The sequence below is a fragment of the Bombina bombina genome, chromosome 10 (genome assembly GCF_027579735.1).
Source record: "Bombina bombina isolate aBomBom1 chromosome 10, aBomBom1.pri, whole genome shotgun sequence".
Taxonomy (NCBI): Eukaryota; Metazoa; Chordata; class Amphibia; order Anura; family Bombinatoridae; genus Bombina; species Bombina bombina.
Window position 1 is genome coordinate 60,868,672 of NC_069508.1, and position 20,458 is coordinate 60,889,129.

At 39.3% G+C, this 20,458-nt stretch overlaps 1 protein-coding gene across 1 annotated transcript in view; it reads right to left on the reverse strand.

Annotated features, from left to right (window-relative positions):
* Positions 1-19,288, reverse strand: part of LOC128640712 (P-selectin) — a 149,526-nt gene extending 130,238 nt beyond the window's left edge. Inside the window, exon 1 of the mRNA XM_053693139.1 lies at positions 19,212-19,288. Within this exon, the coding sequence (XP_053549114.1) occupies positions 19,212-19,253 (42 nt within the window). The 5' untranslated portion in view covers positions 19,254-19,288. The remainder of the gene's footprint in view (positions 1-19,211) is intronic.
* Between the last annotated feature and the right edge of the window lie 1,170 nt (positions 19,289-20,458).

Genomic DNA, 20,458 nt, shown 5'->3' on the forward strand with positions numbered 1-20,458 from the left:
TGCAGGCAAGTCTGTGACTTAGTTCAGTGGGTGCAAGGTTTAACAAACAATTTCTAGTCTGTTCTAGACCTAGAAAAAAATGCCCCAAATTCTCCTTTAATGCTACGCACACTAAACTCTCTCTAAAATGCCACCCCTTAAGATTTTATATGAGAAATCTTAAGGAAAACCCAGACTATCAATTTCAAATCCCAGAATACAATTTAGCAAAAATTAATCTAAAAAACACAGTATTAATATAACCAGTCTCTTTAAAGGGACACTGTACCCAAAATTTTCATTTCATGATTCAGTTTGAGCATGAAATTTTAAGCAACTTTCTCATTTACTCCTATTATCAAATTTTCTTCATTCTCTTGGTATCTTTATTTAAAATGCAAGAATGTAAGTTTAGATGCCGGCCCATTTTTGGTGAACAACCTGGGTTGTCCTTGCTGATTGGTGGATAAATTCATCCACCAATAAAAAAAATGCTGTCCAGAGTACTGAACCGAAAAAAAAAAGCATAGATGCCTTCTTTTTCAAATAAAGATAGCAAGAGAACAAAGAAAAATTGATAATAGGAGTAAATTAGAAAGTTGCTTAAAATTGCATGCTCTTTCTGAATTACAAAACAAAATTTTTGGGTTCAGTGTCCCTTTAAGTAACGTGGTTCAAATATTAAACAAAGGCAAAACTTGCAATTTTAAAAAACTTTCCAATTTACTTTTATCATCAAATTAGCTTTGTTCTCTTGGTATTCTTTGATGTAAGCTAATCCTAAAACCTGGAAGGCCACCTCTTACCTCTGTGCATTTTATAAGCTTTTCACAGCTAGACAGAGCTAGCTCATGTGTGCCATACAGATAACATTGTGCTCACGCAGAGTTATTTATGAGTCAGCACTGATTGGCTAAAATTCAAGTCTGTCAAAACTAATGAGATAAGGGGGCAGTCTGCAGTGTAATAATATAACAGTTGCCTAGATTACGAGTTTTGCATTACGGTGCGGTACGGCTATTACCGCTGAAAAATTGGCCTTGCACTGAAATGGCTGTAACGCATATTACGAGTTGCAGCGGTATAGCTATACCGCAAGTATTTTAGCATGTAACGCAATGTCCATTCCGTACTCAAAAAAATGACGTTTGAGTGTGAGATTTTCCATAGCTCAGTATTACATGCTGTGCGGTCCGGCAGCAAAACTGTTTCACAAAACTCATAACTAAAATGTTACAAAGTACACCCATAAACTACCTACTAACCCCTTAACCGCCGCCCTCCCGCATTACAAATACTATATTACACCTATTAACCCCAAATCTGCCACCCACCCACATCGCCGATACTAAAATAAACCTATTAACCCCTAAACCGCCACCCTTCCACATCTAAAGCGCTATATTAAACCTATTAATCCCTAATCTGCCGCCCACCCACATCTAAACTATTAAATAAACTTATTAGCCCCTAATCCGCAGCCCACCTACATCGCCAACACTAAATAAAATGATTAGCCCCTAATCCACCAACCCCCGACATCACCGACACCTAAATAAACCTATTAAACCCAAATTCGCCACTCCTGACTAGTGATGTTGCGAACAGTTCGCCGGAGAACAGTTACCGGCGAACATAGCTTGTTCGTGTTCGCCGCTGCGGGCGAACATATGCAATGTTAGATCCGCCCCCTATTCGTCATCATTGAGGAAACTTTGACCCTGTATCTCACAGCCTGATGACACATTTCAGCCAATCAGCAGCAGATACTCCCTCATAGACCCTCCCAGCTTCTGGGCAGCAGCCATTTTAGATTCATTATGATCTTGCTTTCTTAGTGAGAGGAGGTTTAGTGCTGCTGCTGCTGACATTATAGGGAAATAGATAGCTAGGCTAGTGTATTTAGTGTCCAGTACAGTCCTGAAGGACTCATCTAATCTCTGCTGTAAGGACAGCACCCCAAAAAGACCTTTTTAGGGCTAGAACTTCAGTTTTTTTTTCAGTCTTTTGGTTAATTGCTCTGTGCCAGCCACCACTCATATCTGCTTAACATTATTGTAAATTTAAACAACAAAACTTTTAAATCATTTTGCTAGTGTAATCTAATTTCATTTTCTATCAGGCCTGTGTGTCAGGCTTACACAGCATATACTGTGGTTAATTGCTGTGCCAGCAGCCACCACTCATATCTGCTTAACATTATTGTAAACGTAAAAAAAAAAAAAAAAAATTAAATAATTTTGCTAGTGTAATCTAATTTCATTTTCTATCAGGCCTGTGTCTCAGGCTCACACAGCATATACTGTGGTTAATTGCTCTTTGCCAGCCACCACTCATATGAGCTTAACATTAGTGTAAATTTAAACAACAAAACTTTTAAATCATTTTGCTAGTGTAATCTAATTTCATTTTCTATCAGGCCAGTGTCTCAGGCTCACACAGCATATACTGTGGTTAATTGCTCTGTGCCAGCCACCACTCATATGTGCTTAACATTATTGTAAATTAAAAAAAAAAAAACTTTGAAATCATTTTGCTAGTGTAATCTAATTTAATTTTCTATCAGGCCTGTGTCTCAGGCTCACACAGCATATACTGTGGTTAATTGCTCTGTGCCAGCCACCACTCATATGTGCTTAACATTAGTGTAAATTTAAACCAAAAAACTTTTAATTCATTTTGCTAGTGTAATCTAATTTAATTTTCTATCAGGCCTGTGTGTCAGGCTCACACAGCATAGACTGTGGTTAATTGCTCTGTGCCACCACTGATATCTGCTTAACAATCATTAGTGTAAATTTAAAAAAAAAAAACAACTTTAAAATCATTTTGCTAGTGTAATCTAATTTCATTTTCTATCAGGCCTGTGTGTCAGTCTCACACAGCATATACTGTGCTTAATTGCTGTGCCAGCCACCACTCATATCTGCTTAACATAATTGTAAATTAAAAAACAACAACTTTTAAATCATTTTGCTAGTGTAATCTAATTTCATTTTCCATCAGGCCTGTGTGTCAGGCCCACATCATATAGTGTGATTACTAGCTCTTTTTTCCACCACTTATATCTGGTGTAACATTAGTGTAACATTTTAATACATTTTTTTATTACATCAGTCCTCTTATAGTGTTATTTAATGTTAGTTGCTCGGCCAGCCTGGCTGCCATTTGTGCCAGCCTGTGTATCAGGCTGCCATCATATACTGTGCCTACTTCCATCCTCAGTGCCAGTCCACCACTCCTATCTGGTGTAACATTATTTTAAATTTTGTAAAAAAAAAACTTTTACATCAGTCTTCTAGTGTTATTTAATTTTAGTTGCCAGGCCAGCCTGCCACTAGTGCCAGCCTGTGTGTCAGGCTGCCAGCACATACTGTGCCTACTTCTATCCTGAGTGCCATCACTCTTATCTGTTGTAACATTACTGTAATTTAAAAAAAATAAAAAATTTACATCAGTCTTCTATTGTTATTTAATTGCAGTTGCCTGTCTGCCAGCGTGTGTGCAAGGCCCACTTTCCAACTAGTGCCACCAATCATATTTGTTATTACAGTAGTGTAAATATTTAAAATAAAAACTTTTTTGACTGTGAATCATCAGTCTGCTAGTGCAATTGAATTTCAGTTTCTTGCCTGCCAGCGTGTGTGCCAGGCCCACTTGCCAACGAGTGCCACCAATCATATTTGTTCTAACAGTATTGTAAATATTTAAAATAAAAACTTTTTTGACTGAGAAACATCACTCATCTAGTGTAATCTAATTGCAGTTGCCTTCCTCCCAGCGTGTGTGCCAGGCCTACTTGCCAACTAGTGCCACCAATCATATTTGTTATAACAGTAGTGTAAATATTACAAAAAAAATATTTTTTGATTGTGAAAGATCATTCTGCTAGTGTAATCTAATTGAAGTTTCCTGCCTGCCAGCGTGTGTGCCAGGCTCACTTGCTGCCAACTATTGCCACCAATCATATTTGTTATAACAGTTTTGAAAATATTTAAAATCAAAACATTTTTGACTGTTAATCATCAGTCTGCTAGTGCAATTGAATTGCTGTTGCCTGCCTGCCAGCGTGTGTGCCAGGCCCACTTGCCAACTAGTGCCACCAATCATATTTGTTATAACAGTTTTGTAAATATTTAAAATAAAAAAAATTTAGACTATGAATCATCAGTCTGCTAGTGCAATTGAATTGCAGTTTCCTGCCTGTCAGCGTGTGTGCCATGCCCACTACCCAACTAGTGCCACCAATCATATTTGTTGTAACAGTATTGTAAATATTTTAAATAAAAACTTTTTTGACTGTGAATCATCAGTCTGCTAGTGCCATTGAATTGCAGTTGCCTGCCTGCCAGCGTGTGTGCCAGGCCCACTTGCCAACTACTGCCACCAATCATATTTGTTATAACAGTATTGTAAATATTTACAATAAAAACTTTTTTGACTGTGAATCATCAGTCTGCTAGTGCAATTGAATTGCAGTTGCCTGCCTGCCAGCATGTGTGCCAGGCCCACTTGCCAACTAGTACCACCAATCATATTTGTTATTACAGTAGTGTTAATATTTAAAATTAAAACTTTTTTGACTGTAAATCTTCAGCCTGCTAGTGCAATTGAATTGCAGTTTCCTGCCTGCCAGCGTGTGTGCCAGGCCCACTTGCCAACGAGTGCCACCAATCATATTTGTTATAACAGTATTTTAAATATTTTAAAAAAAAACTTTTTTGACTGTGAAGCATCAGTCAGCTAGTGTAATCTAATTGCAGTTGCCTTCCTCCCAGCGTGTGTGCCAGGCCCACTTGCCAACTAGTGCCACCAATCATATTTGTTGTAACAGTACTTTTAATATTTAACAAATAAACATTTTTTACTTTGAAACATCAGTCTGTTATTTTGTGTCAGGCTCACAGCGTATACTGTGCCCACTTGCCCAGTGCCACCACTCATAATTTGTTTAATAGTATTGTAAGTGTACATTTTAAATAAAATGACAGGCAGAGGCAGGCCACCCCGCAGGTGCCGTCGTGGTCGTGGTGCTGCGATTCCTTTAGACCCTACAACTATGCACATTGTTCAGAGGCCAGGTGCCAGGGACGCGAAAAGTTCGGAGGAGGACATAGTTGAATGGCTAACACAGGACACCCAATCTTCTAAAGCTTCCGCTCCTAGTCCTAACCTTGACGCACCATCCACCTCCAGCTGTGCTTTGGGCACCTCTCAAGTGACCAGTGCCACTCGCCCACCTGTCGCCACCACCAACACTAGCAACACAGCCGCTTCACTTGATCTGTCAGAGGAGTTATTGACACATCAGTTGGAAGAAATGAGTGATGCGCAACCATCATTGAAATAGGATGTAGATAACAGTGATATGTCTCAGTCAGGCAGCATTACAGACATGGAGGTATGGTGTGATGATGATGATGATGTTGTACCCGCTGCTGCTTCCTTTGTTGATGTGTCAGATACAAGTGAAGCGGTTGATGATGATGTGTCCGTGGATGTCAGGTGGGTGCCTGCTAGAAGAGAAGAAGAAGAGGGGGAAAGTTCAGATGGGGAGACAGAGAGGAGGAGGAGGAGACGAGTTGGAAGCAGGGGGAGGTCGTCTCAAGGAGCTAGTGGCACAGTCAGTCAGCATGCATCGGCACCCGGGGTCAGCCAGACAGCACGCCAACGCCAATCAACGCATGCTGTTGACACCACCAGAATGCCGTCATCGCAGAGCTCAGCAGTGTGGCAATTTTTTATGTGTCTGCCTCTGACAACAGCGATGCCATTTGCAACCTGTGCCAAAAGAAACTGAGTCGTGGGAAGTCCAACACCCACCTAGGTACAACTGCTTTGCGAAGGCACATGGTCTCACATCACAAACGCCGATGGGAAGAACACATGAATAGAAGCAGCACACAAACTCAAAGCCACTCTCCTCCTCCTGGTCCAGCATCTTCAGCCACATCAACTACTGCTTTCCTCCTTGCCCCCTCTCAACCATCCTCCACTCAGTCTCTCTTACATAGCAGTTCCTGGTCATCTGCCCACAGTCCGGTGTCCGTCAAGGACATGTTTGAGCGTAAGAAGCCAATTTTCCAAAGTCACCCCCTTGCCCGGCGTCTGACAGCTGGCTTGTCTGAACTCTTAGCCCGCCAGCTTTTACCATACAAGCTGGTGGAGTCTGAGGCTTTCAAAAATTTTGTATCTATTGGGACACCTTAGTGGAAGGTACCTGGCCAAAATTTCTTTTCACAAAAGGCAATCACAAACCTGTACTCGATTGTGCGAAACAAAGTAATGGCATGTCTGGCACACAGCGTTGGGGCAAGGGTCCATATGACCACTGATAACTGGTCTGCAAAGCATGGTCAGGGCAGGTATATCACCTTCACCAGTAAACCTGCTGACGTCTGACAATTATGGAATGCGTGTCTCTGCAGAGGAGTTGGTGACACCGCCATGACTTGCAGGCAGGCCTGCTGCTACCTCCTCTACTCCTCCTACTCCATCCTCTTCCATAACCTCTTCCTCGGCTGAGTCCTCTTCTGCTGCTGCATCTTGCTCCACATCAACGGCACCCCCCCCAGCTCCCCAGGTACTATTCAACATCCCGGATACGGCAGTGTCACGCCGTCTTGGGGTTGACTTGCCTGAAAGCTGAGAGTCACACCGCACCAGCACTCCTGTCCTCCCTGAATGCACAGGTGGATCAGTGGCTTACTCCGCACCAACTGGAGATTGGCAAGGTTGTTTCTGACAATGGAAGTAATTTGGTGGCGGCATTGAAATCGGGCAAGTTGACACATGTGCCGTGCATGGCACATGCATGTAATCTGATTGTACAATGCTTTGTGCATAAGTACCCAGGCTTACAGGACGTCCTGAAGCAAGCCAGGAAGGTGTGTGGCCATTTCAGGCATTCCTACATGGCCATGGTGCACTTGTCCGATATCCAGCGTCGAAACAACCTGCCAGTGAGGCGCTTGATTTGAGACAGCCCGACACGGTGGAATTCAACACTCCTAATGTTCAACCGCCTGCTCCAACAAGAAAAAGCTGTTAATGAGTATTTGTATGACCGGGGTGCTAAGACAGCCTCTGGGGAGCTGGGGATTTTGTTGCCAAATTACTGGACGCTCATGCGCAATGCCTGTAGGCTCATGCATCCTTTTGAGGAGGTGACAAACCTTGTCAGTCACACCGAAGGCACCATCAGCGACATCATACCATTTGTTTTCTTCCTGGAGCGTGCCCTGCGAAGTGTGCTGGATCAGGCCATAGATGAGCGTGAAGAGGAAGAGTTGTGGTGTCCATCACCACCAGAAACAGCCTTATCAGCATTGCTTGCTGGACCTGCGGCAACGCAGGAAGAGGATTGTGAGGAAGAGGAGTCAGAGGAGGAATGTGGCTTTGAGGAGGAGGAGGAAGACCAAGCACAACAGGCATCCCAGGGTGCTCGTTGTTGTCACCTATCTGGTACCCGTGGTGTTGTACGTGGCTGGGGGGAAGAAGATACCTTCAGTGACATCAGTGAGGACGATGAACGGGACATGATTAGCTCGGCATCCAACCTTGTGCAAATGGGGTCTTTCATGCTGTCGTGCCTGTTGAGGGACCCTCGTATAAAAAAGCTGAAGGAGAACGACCTGTACTGGGTGTCCATGCTACTAGACCCCCGGTATAAGCATAAAGTGACTGAAATATTACCAAATTCCCGCAAGTCGGAAAGGATGGAGCAGTTCAAAAATAAATTAAAAACTATGCTTTACACAGCGTATAAGGGTGATGTCACAGCACAACGGGAATCTAACAGGGGAAGAGATGAAAGTAATCCTCCTCCCACGACCACGGCGGCAAGGACAGGACGCTTTCCTGACTTGTTGTTGATGGAGGACATGTGGACCTTTTTAACTCCTATGCATCGCCAGAGCCTTTCGGGATCCAGCCTCAGAGAAAGACTCAACCGACAGGTAGCAGACTACCTAGTATTAACTGCGGATCTCAACACTCTGAGGAGCAATGGACCCCTTGACTACTGGGTGTGCAGGCTTGACCTGTGGCCTGAGCTATCCCAATTTGCAATCGAACTTCTGGCCTGCCCCGCTTCAAGTGTCCTGTACGAAAGGACCTTCAGTGCAGCAGGAGGTTTTGTCACTGAGAAGAGAAGTCGCCTAGGTCAAAAAAGTCTTGATTATCTCACCTTTATTAAAATGAATGAGGGATGGATCCTGAAGGGACTGACATTGGGCGATACATTTGAGTAAAAAAGGCCTGATGATGAGATGACCTGCCTTGGGTTACAAATGGTACACACGCTGGCGTATTTTTTCTTAGAATGCAGGATGACTTGCGTGACTTATCCGCCAACAACTAGTGTTCAAGCCGCAAGGTTTTAGGGCACTTTCTAACTGTTTTACAAACATCAATTTTTCTGGCCGCTGCTACAGCGGCGGCTGCAACAATACCAAATTTTTCAGGCATTTGGACATGCCTAATTTTTCTGGCCTCTGGTGCTGCACTGTGGCTACAAAACCCAAACCAAAAAACGGCACATAACATTGATGAAACTGTTAAGAATAGTACTCAGTCATTAACACACCACTCATATCTGGTGGCACAGTAGATTTCACGCGCAGTGCCCCAAATTTGAAGTAGTAAGACCGACCAAGCATCTTTTTCCATCTCAAGGTTCCGAAAAATTATTTATGGGTTCCTAAAAACGATGCCATACCTGTACTCGATTGTGCAAAAGGATGTCATATGTGGTGTTTCATGCTGTTGTGCCTGTTGATGGTCGTGGACCATCGTATAAAAAGACTGAAGGACAACGACCTGTACTGGGTGTCCAAGCATGTTTTTTTTGTTCAATTTCACGTTTCCTCAAAATTATCTCCGGGTTCCTAAAATCAATGCCATATCTGTAATTTATTGTGCAAAAGGAAGGCATATGTGGTGTTTCATGCTGTTGTGCCTGTTAAGGGTCGTGGGCCATCGTATAAAAATGCTGAAGAGAACGACCTGTACTGGGTGTCCAAGCATGTTTTTTGTTCAATTTCCTGGATCCTAAAAATTATCTCCGGGTTCCTAAAATCAATGCCATATCTGTAATCTATTGTGCAAAAGGATGGCATATGTGGTGTTTCATGCTGTTGTGCCTGTTGAGGGTCGTGGGCCATCGTATAAAAAGGCTATCTATTTATCTATCTAATCTATCAATCTATCTAATCTATCTAACTATCAATCGTATCTATCAAATATATATTGCATCTATCGATCTCTGTATTTCTCATCTATCAAATGTATATTGCATCTTTTGATCTGCTTTGCTGCTCCTTTCAGGCAGGCCAGCTCTTTGCATACAGGCCCACAGACTCTGTAACAGATCCCTCTTTTAGGGAGAGGTGCAGCCATAATGCAGGGTCAGAACCTCTGCAACTGGTATACTTGATTGTGCAAAAGGAAGTAACCTTACCTTGGTTCCCTGACCGCACGTCTTGTTGTTATATTTGGTGAGGGTAATCAGGCAGGCCGTATAGACCTCCCCCGACAGGGGGAGTAAAAGGGATTAAAGTGCTAAGAATAGTAGTAATATAAACATAACCTAGTTACGATGGGTCCCAGACCGCACATCTTGTTGTTATATTTGGTGAGGGTAATCAGGCAGGCCGTATAGACCTCCCCCGACAGGGGGAGTAAAAGGGATTAAAGTGCTAAGAATAGTAGTAATATAAACACAACCTAGTTACGATGGGTCCCAGACCGCATGTCTTGTTGTTATATTTGGTGAGGGTAATCAGGCAGGCCGTATAGACCTCCCCCCATAGGGTGAGTAACAGGTATTAAACTAATAAGAACTGTACTACTTAACACAACCTAGTTACCCAGGGTCCCAGAACGCATGTCTTGTTGTTATATTTGGTGAGGGTAATCAGGCAGGCCGTATAGACCTCCCCCGATAGGGTGAGTAACAGGTATTAAACTAATAAGAACTGTACTACTTAATACAACATAGTTAACATGGGTCCCGGACCGCATGTCTTGTTGTTATATTTGGTGAGGGTAATCAGGTAGGCCGTATAGACCTCCCCTGATAAGGGGAGTAAAAGGGATTAAAGTGCTAAGAATAGTACTGATATAAACACAACCTTTAGAATATAATGATGAAAGATCAGCCAGTATGCTAATATTTCAACATAGCACACAGTGTAAAGATTTAAGGGATATTGTCCAGAAACATTCAGGATTATCAGGTATTATAGGGGACAGTCCGAATATCAAATATTCAAGAAGGTTCCCAATCTCAAATTGCAACTGTCAAATAATTGCATAAAATCAGATGATAAAAGTGAAGAATTGGCTCCTTCAGAAGGTGTCAATACTGCAATGCTTGCAGATTAATGAAATCAGCACCTAGATTAAATAATAAATTATATTCTAAAGATGGTAAAAAGAGTTATGATATAGATCAATTCATTACGTGCAATAGTAAAAATGTGGTTTATCATGTGATCTCATTTATATCAGACGTACCTCTAGATTATTTAAGTCAAGACTTAATGAACATATTTATAATATTGAGAAAGGTTTTCCTAATCATACCGTTTCTGCCCACTTTGATAAAAAACAAAATAGAAAATTGTCAGATTTACAGTTTTTAGGCATTAGGAAAGTGATACCTAATTGGAGGGGGGTGATACCCAAAATGCATTGGGCCGTATAAAGATGAAGTGGATCCACATTATGGATAGTTTCATACCTAATGGCCTCAACAAAGATTTTGAGATTCACCATTTTCTAGGACAGTATCAATGTTAATAGACAAACCTCTATTTTATTATGGATATGTTGTGTAAAATGAATATTATGTTTTTCTATGTCTATATTTTATATTGACAAACGTTGTTGGCTACATCTAATAACAAAATATATACTCTGTCTATTGTATATATTGATACATGTTGTCTAAATGAAATGTCACATTGTTAAAAATGTGCCCTTAACTATCATTTTCATTTATAACTGTCAAAGCTGGTTAAAAGCAATCCAGTCGTCAATACGATACTATGATCTTGCCCTTTTCCATCATGGTGGATAATGAATCAGCAACTTCTGTTTTTTAAACATTTAGAACATTTTTTGATATGCGCACTTTATTCCTTGACAAAGCTGCAAGTAGTACAGCAAAACGTACGTCGGAACTTTTATTCCTTATACGTCAAAACGTGCCAGTGATGCCAGGGGTGGAGTGATACCTTACCGGTACAAAGTTGCGCTTAGTGAGCGGTTTAGTTTCTGTCCTCCATCCGTATCCATCCGGATTCGTGGTTAACTCCGGACTATACAAACTTGCTTATTGGTCTATATAGCCCTTAAATATTGGTGTTCACGAAGCATTTGTAATGGTTTTTACAATTTTATTAAATTATCTTTTATAATATTTCCATTGTGAGATACTGTTTGCCTACCAGTAATAAAGTAGGTGTGCGCCTACCATAGAGCTTGCATTAGCTCCATCAAATGTGAGTAATCATTTGTCCTTATTTACAAGTGTTCACAGCTGTTTGACAGAGTTACACTATATCTTCTTTTCTTCTTTCAAGGGACACATTGAAGATCACTGCCTCTAAAAGAACCCTCAAGGAACAGATATATCCTTCCACTATTTGAATGAACTTTGAGTTCAAATTTTGTTTCACATTTATTTTTATTGTTATTTTCAGTTTGTGAATATTTGTACATTTATTTTTATACAGGTAGCATGGTTTGTTCTTTGTTGTCTGTCTCATTAGTTGTTTAAATCTGCACTTTTTCATTGTCCTTTTTTTTTGTATGTTTGCAGGACATGTTGTCTTGAAAAAGGCCTGATTTAAGGCCGAAACATCGACCCTTTAAACATGATCTACAATAAACCTTGTATTATATGTTAAATCCTGTGAGTGCCCATGTCTATGAAATTTCTATATAAACTGTAACTTTGGACTGCACCCAGGTCACTTGTGGATTACGTAAGGTGGAGTGCTTGGTATACTATATATATATATATATATATAAATATACAGGTATACCTCACTTTACAGCGCTTCGCTAATACAGCGCTTTGTGAAACTGAAGTTCAACCTCCAAGGATTTTGAAACAGTGCTGTAATCATCGTGAGATTGCAAGAAAAGTGACTGGCACCATTTTGTTATGTTTAGTTCACTCTGTTTACAGCATTACAGGGCAATCTGTGTCTCAGTGTTATAGTCTGGCAAACTGTACTACAGTAATTGTCACTATTTTACAGGTACAGTATTTATTGAATACTAATAGTATACTGTGCCGTACAAGTGTTTAATTAAACGTAGCACTATTGCACCCCTAATATAAGTTAGTTCAAACATGTTTTCAAGTTGTTAAACGCACTGGCAAGTTAAAAGAAAGCTAAAACTGCCTTGTTTCACTTTAAGGCGGTTTTCACTTTACAGCGGGGCTCCAGTCCCTAACCCGCTGTATGAGCGGGGTATACCTGTATATATATATATATATATATATATATATATATATATAAATATATATAAATATATATATATATATACAGCATATATACATACATAGTTATGTGTTTATATGTATATATATATATATATATATATATATGTAAATACATATATATATATATATACACATAAATACATATGTACACATGTATGCATATTTTTATACATACATATTTAGACATGTATGTATCTCTACGTTAAAGCCTTTGCACTACACCTGAGACCTCATGTCTTTGAGCCCTTATAACTCTTTATTGCAATTTTTTAAAGCAAATTTTTATTAGATAGTGTTATTATGAGTGTAACTGTACTTTTAAATATAATGCTGATGTTTTTGTGCAACCATTTAGTCAAGTGTAAGGCCTCTATTTATGAAAAGTCTTGCGGACCTGATCCGACAGTGCGGATCAGGTCCGCAACGCAAGACCTCGCTGAATGCGCTCTCCATATTCAGCATTGCACCAGCAGCTCACAAGAGCTGCTGGTGCAATGCCACCCCCTGGTGACTCGCCAGCAGGGAGGTGTCAATCAACCTGATCGTATTCGATCTGGTTGAATTGCAGCGATTCCTGTCCGCCTGCTCAGAGCAGGCGGACAGGGTTATGGAGCAGCGGTCTTTAGACCGCTGCTTCATAACTGTTGTTTCTGGCAAGTCTGAAGACTCGCCAGAAACACGGACCCACAAGCTCCATTCAGAGCTTGATAGATAGGCCCCTAAGAGTTAACCAAAGCTCTGATGTTGGCTATCCTGACACTAAATTAAATTGGAATCATGTGAACACGTTTATTTTTAGCCTGTAATGCGCAAAGAGCCGCTATAAACCCCTTTTCGCTTGCGTGCAACAGTTAGCGTGCCACTCATTATCTAGCCTTTAAGCATTAGCTAATCTCGGTTTCCAAAAATTGAAATTATGCTCTCCTTCTCTCTTCAGCCTAATTATTATTATTTCTTATTTTCAAAATTAAGGCACCAGATTTTAAACTATAAATAGTTTAAGCTACTACAACCCGAGAACTAAATTCATTTTAACATTACATATACAAGCGGAGCCTTTTAATTGTATCTCAATATTATTAAGGCCTAAAAATATTTCTAATCAAAACACTGCACTTAGGTGTATTGATATTTAACTTATTTGCATTCCTGAGATCGCTAAAGCAAGCAATTTAAATAGAGAGACTGAGCTCTCAAGTTTAATCCCCTGACGCGCGTTTCACATAAACCTTCTTCATCCTGATTTTGGTCAGCACGGGTGCCCTAAATCCTTCACATAATAGACTTCTATAGGGGTGTGCTAAAACACTCATATTGCTTGTCGCTCACTCACTAAGCCAAAGGTGTGCTAAGCCATACATCAAATATTGGAGTTCTTCACTAACTTTTAAACTATGATTTTGTATTGAGATATATGTTGAAAAACAATGTATACATACATATATACATATGTTAACACATACATACACATATATTAGAGTTGCCAGCTGTCTTCCATAAAAATACTGGGTAACTATTGGTCTTCCTTTGACTGCAGCCCTTATTCCACTATACACAGTATATTTCCACAACTGAACAGTCATGTGTTATCCTATTCGGCTGCAAGTAACACACATACACAGTAGTTATTTGACCCCCTTGACCCCCAGGAGTGCATACAGAGCAGTTATTTAATACCCCAAGACTGCCAGTAACATAAAACAGTGTGTGTGTTGTTGTTTTTTGGAGGGGGGTTACCCTCATCAGATTCTAGTAATTTATATAGTAGTGCATGCACAGTGTAACTACTTTTAGGGGTTATTTGTATTGCATAGAGGCACAGCACAGGGGGGGCTTTTAAATTTAGATGAGGGGACTTAAAAAAAAATGGACATTTAAAGGGACAGTATACACCACTTTTCATATAACTAGATGTAATAGACACTACTAGAAAGAAGAATATGCACAGATACTGTTCAAAAAATCCAGTATAAATCCTTTTAAAAATTGTTGGTGAGGTTAGGCTGGGAAACCCACTGAAAGGGACAGGGAAGGCAAGAAGAGCAGACATTCTCCTTCCCCTACTACAGGAATCTGTAGACATGAGTATACATCTAAAACTTTGGGGCTTGGTTAGGAGTTATTACAATGTTATTAAAAAATAAGCAAAACTATAATATTTTACAAAAACACTCCCAGAAGGGCTATATAAATGGATCATTTACAAAACATGTATGCAAATAAAAATCTAGTGTGCAATGTCCCTTTAAGTGTCCAGTATTTTTATGAAGATTTTACTGCACAACCTGCAAAAATATTGGACTGCCCGGTTGAATACTAGACACCTGGCAACCCTAATATATATAAATGCACACATACATATACACTTTTGAGCCCTTTCCAATCCAACACCTTCTCATATACCATATCACTTTAAATCACTGTTACTTTATTGTCCATTAATAAACCTTCATTTTGTATTTAATATGTGTACATATTAGTAAAATACTTTACTATAGGCCTCCAAGCGATCCTGTGTTAAATATTGTTTTACTATTCACTTTTAATACCAGACTGTGCTCTTTTCTTAGTGCAGCGCCACACTTAGCAAAACGCACAATGCACTATCAATCCCATTACACATTTAGGGGCCGAATGATCAAACTCCAAATGAAGCTTGATGCCCCTGTTTCCACGTGAGCCTTCAGGCTCGCTGGAAACAGCAGTTATGAAGCAGAGGCTGCGCCATAACTTTTCTACCTTCTCTGAGGCTGCGGACATCAATACACCCGATCCTATACAATCGAGCTGATTGACACCCCCTGCTAGCAGCTGTATGGCCGCAAATCTGCAGGGGGCGGCATTGCACAAGCAGTTCACAAGAACTGCTTGTGCAATGATAAATGCTGAGAGCGTATGCTGTTGGCATTTATTGATGTGCAGCGGACATGATAGGCTACATCGCCTCGCACGTAAATCGGCCCCTTAATCTAACCAACTGTAAACCATAGTCAGTAATGAAGCAATTGAATTACAAACAAGATCATATAGGGCCAGATTATGAATGGAGTGGTAAGAGTTACGAGCGAACAAAAAAGGGGTTTATCTCGGGTGTTTGCTTGCGTAGGGTCTATCACATGTATTACACTGGTAAAAGCGATCGCTTGAGCACAATTGAAGTTAACGTGAGTCGGGATAGCGTTTCCTCAGAGCTCTGATTAAATGTTTCACAAAAAAAAAAAAATGTCACAAAACACATCAAAAATACATTAAAAGTACAGTTACACTCATAATATTACTATCTGATAAAAAAATGTTTAAAAAACTATTGCACAACAAAGTTATAAGTGCTCAAAGATATGAGGTCTCATGTGTTATTTTTATATGTATGTACATGCATATTTAAGTATTATTTGTGTATTTATGTATTTACAGACATATATACACATATAAACAAATAAATACATAAGTACACACATATAGACATACAGTATGGGCTAGATTTATTAAAGCCATTCTCCTTTAATTTCGTCCAAAATAGCGCATACAAACTGATCGTCATATTCATCAAAGCACTCTGCGCCTATAATTGCGCAAATCTGAAAGAAACTTCTTCGCACTCAGCTTGCATTCGCCTAGTAATAGGCGTAATTTAACAGCCCGAACTACAAATACGTCCAGTTTCTTATTTATCATTGCTTTGCGCCGATAGGGAACTGCAATTTCGGCTTCAATTGCGTGTTGTATATTCGCCATGCAGACTGAGGCGAACACCATTATATAATACATGCTTTTACATCTTGTGATGCAGTACTTTCTTCTTTTAACTAATTTTTCAAAGGCTCAGCGCCAAGAAGAGACTGTTATTGCCAGAAATTTGCGCTTCCACTGGCGCATATGGGTACCAACAGTTTTATATAAATATCGATATTTGAATATATTTATTTTTGCGATCTTAAATTATCAACATATGTCAAAAACAGCACAGAAACATTATATAATTTAAATATAAGCTAAATATTAACTTAAAAACGCTTTTTTAATAATCAAAACATGGCGGCGTAAATATATATGTACTGTGATAAATAGAGAGTAAATGCTGTTTCCAACAGGCGAAATTTATCATTATTACGCCCCAGCTCGCCTGCGCAAAGTTACGTCTATTTTTTTTATAAATTCAGGCACACGTGCGCTTCTCCGGAGGCGAGCTGGGGCGCAGTTACAGGCGACGCACATACAGAGTTCGCCTAGCCTTTGATAAATCTAGCCCTATATATACAGTAAGTGCATTAGAGCCCTTTGCAGCCAAGGGTGATAAAAACATGTAAACGCATATTTATGCAATATTCATATTTAATAAAGTGTTATACTATGTATTTATTGTAAATATTTCACATTCCAATGTTAAAGGGATATTAAATACAAATTGTCTTTCTTTAATGATTCAGATAGATCAGGCAATTTTAAGCAACTTTCTAATTTACCCCTATTATAAATTTTTCTTCGTTTTCTTGGTATCTTTATTTGAAAAAGCAGTAATGTAAGCTTTGAAGCTGGCTAATTTTTCTTCCAGCATCTAGATTGTGCTTGCTGATTGGTGGCTACATTTAGCCACCAATAAGGAAGGGCTGTTCAGGTGCTGAATCAAAAATTGGCTGGCTCCTAAACTTACATTACTGATTTTTTCAAATAAAGATACCAAGAGAACGAATAAAATTTGATAATGGGGTAAATTAGAAAGTTGCTTAAAATTGCATGCTCTATCTGAATCATTAAAGAACAATTGTGGGTTTCATATCACTTTAAGCACATAGAAGAATATGTTCTAAGGATTTTTAAATAGATTTTGCTATATATCTTTATCTACCTCTATCTATATATATATATAGTTATAGATATACATTGTACCAAAATACCATCAGATATATGTAGAAATATGTATTAATGAATAAATAGAAAATATTCTGCTATGTAAAGAAGAACATTGGAATGCAAAATATTCATATTTTTATATCTGGTTAGTGCACTTGAGAATATGCGATTGGGTTTGTGCGCGAGTAGGGTGTCTGTTTTTTTTTTTTTTTCTCTATTGACTTCTATGGGGAATACGTTAACCAGCACGCGATATTTGAAGTTCGGCTTTTTGCGTGCATCGGGTTAGCACACTTTTGAAAACGCTTTACTTTTATACGAGCGCTACCCGACGCATGCAAAAATCTTAATTGTAGCAGAGTTAGCGCGGGAGCGTTAAATACCACTCCACTTGTAATCTGAGCCATTATCATTATATTAAAATATATATATATATATATATATATATATATAATACATTTATTTTGTATGCCAGCTCATATGTTGCACAAGTGCAAACCTCAAGGCAAGAATAGTTTTTTTCTTTTTTGCAAACTTTATAAACTGTACATAATAAAAGAAAAGACAATTTCCATAATATTTGTGCGGACATGTGTCGTTAAAAATAAAATGCTACTCAGAATTACAAAATGCAATGAGATAGTGAATAATAATAAGAAAACTGTTGTTTAAAACTTGACACAACAATATAATCTGTTTGTTGTATAAAATCATATAATTAACCAATTGTAATATGACATTTCCTATGTTTAAATAGCCTATGAAAACTGTTAGATGTAAGGATTTCAAATATATTTGAAAGGTAATAATATATTGTCACTAGGAGCTGTGCTCCATAAAAATAATGTACAACCTATAGGTGACTGGGCACGGGTGTCCCCCCAAATGCTCAACCTTAGACCCATGTTTGACCCCATCATGTATATTTTGTTTACAACTGAGCAGTCATTTTCTCCCCTTGGTTGTGCAGTAGTGATTTTATCCCTTGACTGCCAGGAGCACACAGAGCAATGGTTTAATAACCCAAATAACTGCCTCTAACACAAATAAAAGAAAATGTGCAGTTACTTTTTTGGGTCACATTTGTAATGCATAGGCATAGGAGGCAATTTACGTTTAGCTAACACTCTGGGGTCGATTTAACAAGAGCCAAATGGCCCTTGTTCCCGTTATTTCTGCGCAAGCCTTCAGGCTTGTTGTAAAACAGCAGTTATGAAGCAGCGGTCTACAGACCGCTGCTCCATAACTTGTCCACTGCCTTTGAGGCTGCGGTCTTCAATCCGCCCGATCCTATACGATCGGGCTGATTGACACCCCCTGCTAGCGGCCGATTGGCAGCGAATCTTCAGGGGGCGGCATTGCACAAGCCGTTCTGGTGAACTGCTTGTGCAATGATAAATGCCGACAGCGTATGCTGTCAGCATTCAGCGATGTCTGTCGGACATGATACGCTACAGCGTACCATGTCGGACAAACATTGGTAAATCTACCCCTCTGAGTAGTTTAACAATACTGCACATTTAAGTGTCTAGTATTTTTGTATCTCTTTTAATGGACAGCCTGCTAAAATCCTGGACTGTCCAGTTAAATACTGGAAACCTGACAACCCTAAGTGTCACTGCTGTAATACATGCAATGCCTGAAATGGATTTTCCCATAACTATTAACCTGAGTTTATCAGTATCTATATATGTTGTTTTTTTCTTAACCAAATAAGCAATTTGCTACATCAAGCTGCAATTCAGATATTTCATGCTCTGCAATAGATATAAATGCTGCCACACTCTCACAGAAAAGGAATGTCGTTTTACTCACATTACTTACATTAGGAGTGAATAATAGCTGGACACATTTCTCTTACCTTAGAGAAGGTAGGATCTGTTTCTCTCTCTGCCTCTCCCATTCACACTCTAATACATTTCATAACTGCAGTAGAACTACTCACCATTAGCACTTTGCATGTTCTGTTCTCTTCTTTTGCAGACCTGAGGGTATAATATTTTTTTTCTGACCACAGACTTCCTTCCACCTCTGAGAGGGAAGTGTGACAACTACCAGGCTCCTCTGTTCTTTCTAACAATTCCAGGAGATCTTTATGTGCCAGCATGTGCAGGGTCATGTGATGCTCTAGAAAATGTCAATCCTTGTGCGTGTCTGGTCACCATCAATCAAATCGTCCTACTGACTATCAAAAAATACATATACTGGAAGATAAGTAAATCTGCTGTCAGTTCTGTACATGGGAACTTTAAACAGACACACATCTTGCACATTTCAAACAGATCATTATCATGAGCAGTGTTTTCAGCAGCAAGTACTAATAGATTAATACAGATCTTAATAAGCTTACTCTGCATTAATGAGTTAAACCAGTGTGTCTCAATCTTTTTGAAGTTAGTACTCCTACAATGCATATTCAATATATAAATATTATGTCTAAAAAGTGGCTATGCTGCAGACCACAGAATGCAGAATGTGACAAGTTTGTATCGGATATATTTATTTATTTATTTTACAAATTTTTACAAATTTATTTGAAAATCAAATTTTATTGAATGCAAAACCTGCACATAGTACGCTCTACTTGGCACAGTTCATCATGGCATATTTTTCTTGTCAAATTTGTATTTTATCCTATATCTGGTATGTCTCTGTCACACTTTTTCACTTTACAGGACACTTTCTCAGTGACAAAGTTTAAGTGTTTCTATAATCATTTCACTGCCTAAGTTAGAGCTGAACCAATCACAGTGAGTGGGCAGCTGACCAGCCCGGAAGGGAAATACAGATGCTTTAGAGGTAAAGATGGTGCAGGTCCTTTTATTTCACTCTGTATATATTGATGTCGCTGAAGACAAAGGGGTCAATTTATGTAAGTGCGAGTGGACATGATATGATGTAGCGTATCATGTCTGCTGCACATCGATAAATGCAGACAGCAATTAATTCTGTAACACATTTACTTTAAAGGGGCGTGAAACTCAAAATATTTTTATCTCCAGTTTCCAGAATTTACTATATCAACGGAAACTAGGCTTTAGTGGGCTATACAGACCCTGAAAAAAGAGGTTTTATGTCCTTTTAATTATATGTCTCATAAATCAGAAC